The sequence below is a fragment of the Triturus cristatus genome, chromosome 6 (genome assembly GCF_964204655.1).
Source record: "Triturus cristatus chromosome 6, aTriCri1.1, whole genome shotgun sequence".
Lineage (NCBI taxonomy): Eukaryota > Metazoa > Chordata > Amphibia > Caudata > Salamandridae > Triturus > Triturus cristatus.
In genome coordinates this window covers 724,383,521-724,392,008 of record NC_140589.1, presented here as the reverse complement: position 1 = coordinate 724,392,008, position 8,488 = coordinate 724,383,521, and the positions used below count along the sequence as shown (strand labels likewise).

Here is an 8,488-nt window from a genome sequence, read left to right as displayed (position 1 = left end):
GCGTGTAATTATCCCCACCCACCAGCCCTAAAAACAAGCTACTAAACTATGCTAGTCGGAGGTACTATGTAAGTTTGACTTAGGCCTTATTCCCGTTACATGTGTAAGAGGTTGACGTGATTGTATGGTTGTACTTATGCCCCCCTTTTTCTCCTTGGTCATAGCTGAACTTAGGCCCCTTTTCCCGTTTTTGAGCTAGGATTGGTTGTGATCAAATATGGATGTTGTGTGTACTTAGGACTTTTTTCCCGTTAGAGCTGTGATTATGTTGTCATTAAAAGAGTAATATTGTGTGTACTTAGGCCTTTTTTCCCCATTAGTACAGCATGCTTTGTATTACTATGGTCTGGTTGTAGTTTAGTGTAGTTGTCCTTTAGCGAGTTCTTTTCCCCTTTTCCCCTAGGTTCATCGTCGTATTTATTAGGGTTGGTCAGGCGGTAAGGTCATGATTGGTGAGCAGCAATTTAAGGTCCTAGGGGGGGCGTCACCATCCACGGAGTGGGCGGCCCAGGGGGAGGGGCCACGGTCCCTCCTAGAACTTCAGGGGCAGGAATATCCGCTAGCTGCTAAAGATGCGGGGGAGGGAGTCACGCTTTCCTTAGGCTGGTAGCCACCCCGCACATACATCATGACGTCAGCAAATGACGCAGAGTATAAGGGCCCTCCTTGTTGGTTAAATGGAGTTCACGATGCCGACGGGGTAGGCGGTCCCCTGTCGTGCATGCGCACCTGTGAGTAAGGGCGTGGTTAGTAGGACTTGACACTGGTTAGCGACCTTGCCATCGGGCCAGAAATGTTAGAATTCAATACTGTAAATCTAATGTCATGAATTTTGCGTTTCTTAACATAATTGATGTAATGTTGATATTCATCCTTTATTGTTTTGTATAATAAATACGGCCGGTGGGTCCCTGACACCCCGCCTTCCAAAGACAACTTGCCTATGTCAATCCTTCAAGGTGGTGTGGGAAGCTGGGAGGGGAGGGTAGCCAGTCACGGACCATGTGGCTTTCAGTAACAAGCTGCCATCAGGACAAGTGGGTGTTTGCAGGTCCACTGGAGGGGGAGGGGGGGGGGGGGTAATGCATTAACTGTAATAGGGTTCACTGACACAGTCTCAGTTGAAGGTGTTCCGCTGATGAGCCTATGGGCCATCAGACATGCCAAGTTTTTGGGGGTTTGAGCACTGATGCACAAATGTCTGTAGAAGAGAGGCAGGTCTAAAACTAACCAATGCCCGATTAGGTCACAATACAAAATCACTATTGGTAAACCTTTCGCTTACCGAAACCTAGGAAAAACACGTTCCACAATCAGCATTTAAAAAATTCGCAGTAACTACGGCAAAAAGGCGTTCAAGGCTGGATGACTTGGCAATGCCAAGCAAGGGTTTGCACACTTGGGCAGTGGTCAATTCTTACATACCTTGGATCCAACAGAAGTGCTGTGCTTGCACTTATCCGTTCCGGCTCAAAGTCAGATTTGTAGCTCTCAGACTGGGGGAGTGGGACATGGGTGGCAGACGCCTGGCATGGCAGTCATTGGCAGCTCCAAGTGCAACTTGCCACTTTTGTGGCCCAGGAGAGGACTCCATAACGCGTATAGTCTGCATCTGCCCCATTTTGCTTTACCGGAGGAAAAATCTCCTTCGCAAAGAGTTTGTATGGTAGGGAGTGGGCACCTGCCGCCAAGCTGTAATTGCCTGCGTGAACCCAGTGAACACTATTTTAAATATCAAAGTAATCAAATTCTTTCAGGTGGCAATGTTAAAATTGGGGTCCTCCTGTACTTTTGACGACCAGGAGCCGGGCTCTATCTAAACTTTGCACCAACACGTCACAACTGCTGTCAAACATCTGATGGGCTCTATGGTCACTATGTGGCTGCCGCTGCTACACGCACAGACCGTATTCATCGGCTTGAGCTCCCTCAGGCCACAGCCTGCACCGCAGCTAATTAATTCCTTCAACCACTTTTGGGATCCTCCAGCGCCCACAACCATGTTGCACTTTTTGCTTGTTTGCCTAAATCCGAGAACTAAGAGGAATTAAACACTTGACGTTAATGCGACTGCCTGGGTGCTGCTCCTGTCCACTTGTTTTCTTACACTGACCTTAGCGGCAAAAGACAAATGAACACTGTGAGGTTAGCTCCAACCTGCCATATGGCGCACCCCAGGGATAATTTGTGTCTATTTTGAACAGATCACAATGATCATTTTAGGGTGCCATTTGCAATGGTTTAATATTGATACCCTGCCCTTTGCCCAAGTCCTTACGCCCTTTTCCTTTGGAGCCTACAGGCTAATTTTACTGCGCTATTCATTGTTCTTCATGTCAACTTTAATAAAGTGCATTGATCAAGGATCGCAACCCTGTACTATCTATGGCCCAACTAACCTTTCTGGGGCTCTGACGGATCATTTTATGAAACTAAAAATGCATCTGGGGCTTTTTTTTTGCTTTTATAAAAGTTTTAATTAACTGTACAATAAAAACTTATCTATTGGTAGGAAGGTTGCAGAACGACCTGCCTAATTAATATTAATAAGACAGGTTGCAATTTGCGACCCCCTGTGATTGGCCACAAACACAGGGATTGTGGCCTGCAAGGAACAGAGCACCACCATTCCTGTGTTTGCATTTATTTTAAAATTGAAAACTTTTATCTTTTTTAAGACGCCCTCAAGGAAACTGATGCTGCTTAAAAAATAAAGTTTTCCTCTCTGAAGAAAAAAACCCACAAATCAATGGGAGCAGCCAGTGTTCGACCACTGCCTACTCACGCTGCCCACCCCCGAGGGTACAAACGCAGTCCTGAACTGGAGAAGGGACCCCCAGGCTACCCCTTTCTCTTAGTGAATCTGTTATCACCACCTTGGAAGATTTTGGTAACTGATCAATGGTTTGCAGCATGTATTGCACATGCATACCAGCAATACATTACATACCGATTTGGAAGGAACGCCCACTTTCCCAACTCGTAAAATGAGTTTTGGTCATTTGAAAAAGGTATTTTACTGGCGCAAAAGCAGCGATATTACAAATTGTAAGGTTTGCCAATGCAAAATACCTTCAACTATCTGGCCCCATATGCAGTAACCGCTTAGGTGTGCTCACTGCTCCACTTGACTAACCCACACCTCATTCTACCACTTTCACCAATGCACTACCCTATTTCTCACCCTATATCTCTCTCAATACATCCTCTACTTCCACTCTCTGACTCATTCCAAACCCCATTATACTACCATGATCCCCAAAATAACCCTTTATAGCCTCCTTCACCCCTCCTTGCATCATCTCAAGCCTCCCACTATTCAGATCTCCCAAACCAGCCATTCTAACCCCTTCCCTCGGACTCTTCCCCCTGCACCTCTCCTTTACTCACCCCAAACCTCCTCCTACAACTATGATCTCCAAAAACACTTTTTAGACCCACCCTTTTCCATTCCTCTTTTTCAATACAAATAAACTCACATGTCCACCACTCAAATTAATTTCGTATCTCCCTATACTAATTCACCACTAATCTTTTTTGGATTCTGAAGTAGCGTGCTACTTGCCGAAAAGCACTTGGACGCCTCATCGGAGGTCGTAAGCGCGATATAAATGCAATTCCAATGTGTGTATCTTCGCCCAATGTGTACCGCAGCTCAGTTGCTAAGCTTGCTTGCTTCGGAGTGTGTCTCGGGCTTGTTTATACCAGGGCACGGTGTGGGCCCTAGGCATACACCGGTGTGTTTGAAGCTTTGAATAAGGGACCTTAGTCATTGACTGTTCCCATGTGCCTGAGCCCAGCTTACACAGGATGGGTGTCTGTGCATGAGGCTGGCCCCTGTGCGTTTGAACCCGTGTATACTGAACTCTTTGTCTACAGAAGCCCAGTCTCCTAATAACGCGTGTGCCCGTGATCTGCTTACAGGGCCCTGTGTGCGCACTGGCACCCTCTGTGCACTAGAGTACTGTGCACCTGAACATGGTGGATTAACCCTTGTGCATGGGTGTGCCATGCTTACTCTGAAACCTGGTGTTTCTGAGGCCACCCCAGTGTACTTGAACCTGTGTGTTCACAAGTCCTGTGTGTACCTGAACACTTGCCCGAGGGTGTACACATAGACCCGCTTACCCTAAACCGACCCTCCATGTCCAAGTCTATCCCGGCGCGCTGCCATGCACACGTGTATGCACGAGTCCTGTGTGTACATAAACCCTAGTTACAGTTGAGCCCCGTGAGAACCAGAGCGCGCAGTACACCCGGGCGTGTCATCGGAATCACCCTTTGTGTCTAAGGTCACCCTAGTGGGCTTGCACTAGTGTGTGCACGAGTCCTGTGTGTGCAAGGACCCTGGTTATAGTTGAACCCTGTGAGAACCAGGGGTTCAGTACACCGGGGTGTGTCATCGGAATCACCCTTTGTGTCTAAGGTCACCCTAGTGGGCTTGCACTAGTGTGTGCACGAGTCCTGTGTGTGCAAGGACACTGGTTATAGTTGAACCCTGTGAGAACCAGGGGTTCAGTACAACGGGGTGTGTCACCGGAATCCCCCTTTGTGTCTAAGGTCACCCTAGTGGGCTTGCACTAGTGTGTGCACGAGTCCTGTGTGTACAAGGACCCTGGTTATAGTTGAACCCTGTGAGAACCAGGAGTTCAGTACACCGGGGTGTGTCACCGGAATCCCCATTTGTGTCTAAGGTTGCCACTACCCTAGTGAGTTTGCACTAGTGTGTGCGCGAGTCCTGTGTGTACATGGACCCAGTTGAACCCCGTGAGAACCAGAGCTCAGTGCACCTCAGCTCCCGTGTGCCTCCCAGCCCCTCTGTGCCTGGGGCTGCCCCAGTGCCCGGCCAAGCCCCTGCCCCGCGCTGCCTCCTCCTACCGCTCAGGCAGACGCGGGCTGCTCTCCCTGCAGGCGGCGGGCGAGGGAGGGCTCGTGTTACCTGCGCTCAGGTGAGAGAGAGCCTGACAGCGGCAGAGGGGAGAGCGGGAGACGGAGCTGAGCCAGCCCGCGCCGCGCAGCACCAGGGGCCGCTGCACACAGCCGAGAACCGCGGATAGGACCCCGCGGAGGGGCGATGGAGAAGGAGAAGAAGGGCGGCTTCGCCCGCCTCGGGCGCTTCTTCCTCAGGAACCGGAGCACCGTGGAAGCGGAGCTGGACGCGCAGGAGCCCCCGGGCCGGGGGGTGCGCCGGAGCTCGTCGGACGTGGGCCCGACCGTGGTCTCGGAGGAGTGCGAGGGCGGCGGGCACAAGCGGCGCAGCCTTGGCAGCTGGAGGCAGAAGAAGCACCGCAACAGCCAGGACTCCAGCTCCTCCACCAGCGCCGGGAGCCGCTCCCCGCCCGACAACGCCTCCCTGGCCACCGGCGACCGGTGAGTGGGGGTCCCCTTAAGGACGGCACAGCTGCGCATGTCTCCAAGCGCCACTAGCACTTCTTGGCACATCTACCCCCCTTACCTGTGCCAGTAGGCATTACCTACCTTCTGTCAGAACCACTGTCAACAGGCACACCTACCTTTAATTACACCACTGCCAACAGGCTCTAACCTAGCTTTTATTACACCACTGCCGACAGGCACTACCTTTCTTCTAGTATAACCACTGCCAACAGGCACTACGTAGCTTCTGTCAAAACCACTGTCAACAGAGGTACTATCTACCTTTTATTAAACCACTGTCGGCAGGCACTACCTACCTTCTGTTATAACTTCTGTCAACTGTCACTACTTATCTTTTATTACAAGTGTGGGGTCATGCTCAATGATTTGTCACAGTTGCCAGGTGACCCCCATGTCATTCGAGACCTGCAGACAGCCTTGTTTATTTTATCCAAAACAATTCGCATGTTGGTGTTTTTAGCTAATACCGTTCCGGTAAAAGTGAAACTGCAAGTCCCGGGCTGCATTCGCTCGTCGTTAACAAGCCAGCGGGTGCTGGCTGTGTCTCAGCTGACATGTGGCTACTTGGCAGGTATGCATTTCACAAATGCAGGCTGCTGCGGTGACAATCGTCTGCGCTGCTCTCCGCCCTCGCCGGGCTGCAGGGGCTGATGGTGCCGCTGGCTACATTTCCAAACGGTCACATTTCTCTCATGCGCCTTCTCCCTTTGAGAGAGTTGTTTCATATCAACAGAGCGGGTGTGATGTTGACAGTGTGGCAGGCGACATGCGGGAGCGGAGGATTTCTGTGTACGACAGTTCTGCGCGAGGTGTTTTGCTTCTGCAGCAAACACGTTGCAGTAGTGTGTTTGGTTGGGTTGCTCGTCTCTTAGTACCCCCAGGGGCACCCCGCTTACCCCCCTCCCCCAAATTAGGTTACCCAAAGAAGACACAAGAAACAGTTGTAGATGGGTAACAAATGCTGCAGGATTTATTACATAATTTCCAGGATATGTAATAGGTGGGTTATCTTACGGGCGATCCAAGGGCAGGCGGCCATCTACTTCACCTGCCCCGCCTGATGAGCCGGGCAGCACGGGAACGACCCGCAGGTGCTGCCCCCCAAGTGATTCTTTTTCGATCACGTGCCGTTGAGATTCTACTCACACCCCCCCTCTCGGGGCGGAGCGTCGCATAGCAAACCCCCGGTTGTTCAGGCCCACAACCGCCCACAGGCCTAGCGGGGCGCCGACCGGCTTCCGGGACCTCTCTGGAGGCTCCTCGTTTTGGCTCAGGCACCACGTGGTGCCGCGCAGAGGTACCCTTTGTACCGGCCTGCTTCCAGATCGCCCTGTAACTCCGCCTGCAACGAAAAGAAAACATTAAAACGTTCAGCCAAAAACCCCACCCCACCACACCACGCCGGGTAAGCGGTAGGGAGGGTAAAAGGGCGAGGTGGGCGACAAAGAGGTCGCCAGTGAGGGTGGGGGAAGGCTAAATAGCCTTCCCCTCACACCTGGGCCCGGAAGTGACGCGCCTTTCGCGTCACTTCCGGCCCCCTACACGGAGGGGGGCACGATCAGGAACCCTGCCCCCGCCCCCCCCGAAGTATGGAGTGGGGAGGGGTGACCGGGGCCCCGGGGCCACTAAGGCGCCGACCGCCGAGTGGCCCCCTGCGGGGGCCGCGGTCAGCGGCATAGTACCCCCAGGGGCACCCCGCTTACCCCCCTCCCCCAAATTAGGTTACCCAAAGAAGACACAAGAAACAGTTGTAGATGGGTAACAAATGCTGCAGGATTTATTACATAATTTCCAGGATATGTAATAGGTGGGTTATCTTACGGGCGATCCAAGGGCAGGCGGCCATCTACTTCACCTGCCCCGCCTGATGAGCCGGGCAGCACGGGAACGACCCGCAGGTGCTGCCCCCCAAGTGATTCTTTTTCGATCACGTGCCGTTGAGATTCTACTCACACCCCCCCTCTCGGGGCGGAGCGTCGCATAGCAAACCCCCGGTTGTTCAGGCCCACAACCGCCCACAGGCCTAGCGGGGCGCCGACCGGCTTCCGGGACCTCTCTGGAGGCTCCTCGTTTTGGCTCAGGCACCACGTGGTGCCGCGCAGAGGTACCCTTTGTACCGGCCTGCTTCCAGATCGCCCTGTAACTCCGCCACAGCCCTGGAGGCGGCTAACCGTCGCAGCCAGGGCCCCCCACCAACCCGCTATAGTCTTACCTGCCACCTCTCCTATCTAGGGCTTCCTGCGACTAGCTGGAAGGGAACCGTCCTAGCAGAAGGGAGAGTTTGAAATTCTGCCACTTCATGACAGTGTGACAGCGCTAGCGGGGCTCAAACCTTGTGAGATCCCTTATATCCACAGGCCAAAAAGATGATTCTGAAGTTTTGCCACCTTATGACACTTTGACAGCGTTTCCTGGACTCGAACCCTTGTCCTGTGGGACCATTACAACCGTAGGCACAAGACCTACCATTGAGCTATGGCTCCAGGTTGTTGAAGAGTTTGAAATTTGCCAACTTCTGACACTTTGACAGCGTTTACGGGACTCGAACCCAAGACTTACCAGTGAGCTATAGCTCCTGGTGTTGTAGATGGCCCCATCAAGGCCCCCAAGGCCCGAGACGCTATCCTAATCGGAATAGGATCTGCTGAAATAAAGGACCCATTGGGCCTGGGGAGATGTGCCAAAAACTATTCGCCCCCCATGCGGGCAGGTTACCCTCTTCACAATTATGGGCCTGCCCTCTTAGGCTATGAAGGCGAGAAGGGGTTTACTTAACCTTTGGCCAGCCCCTCTGATTGCTAAACCCGGGGCACAGGAGAGCTCCTCGCTGCCAGCGCCTGACCATGGGCACCATCCCCTATTCCTTATGGGAATTATGCCCCTACAGATCCCTCAGTGATGTATCCCCTAGGCGTACCAGCTTCGGGAATCTATCCAGCTTAAACATTGCGCGCTGACAGTAAAGTTCACGCGTTGAGGATTGACTAAGTCCTGCTACGCCCTTCCCATCATGCTCCTCAGAAGGAGGGTGGCGGGGGGTGCCCCCCACCACAACCCAGAGCATCCCCAGCGGTGCCAAATTCCTGCTCCG

The 8,488-nt window shown here is 52.6% G+C and overlaps 1 protein-coding gene across 3 annotated transcripts in view; it reads left to right on the top strand.

Moving 5' to 3' along the window:
• Window positions 1-4,887: 4,887 nt before the first annotated feature.
• Window positions 4,888-8,488, top strand: part of CRYBG1 (crystallin beta-gamma domain containing 1) — a 901,344-nt gene continuing 897,743 nt past the window's right edge. Inside the window, exon 1 of one of the 3 annotated variants that reach the window (XM_085611232.1) lies at window positions 4,888-5,370. In XM_085611232.1, coding sequence (XP_085467358.1) covers window positions 5,075-5,370 — 296 coding nt within the window. In that variant the 5' untranslated portion in view covers window positions 4,888-5,074. The remainder of the gene's footprint in view (window positions 5,371-8,488) is intronic. The other 2 variants (XM_085611231.1, XM_085611233.1) reach the window with 2 other exon arrangements.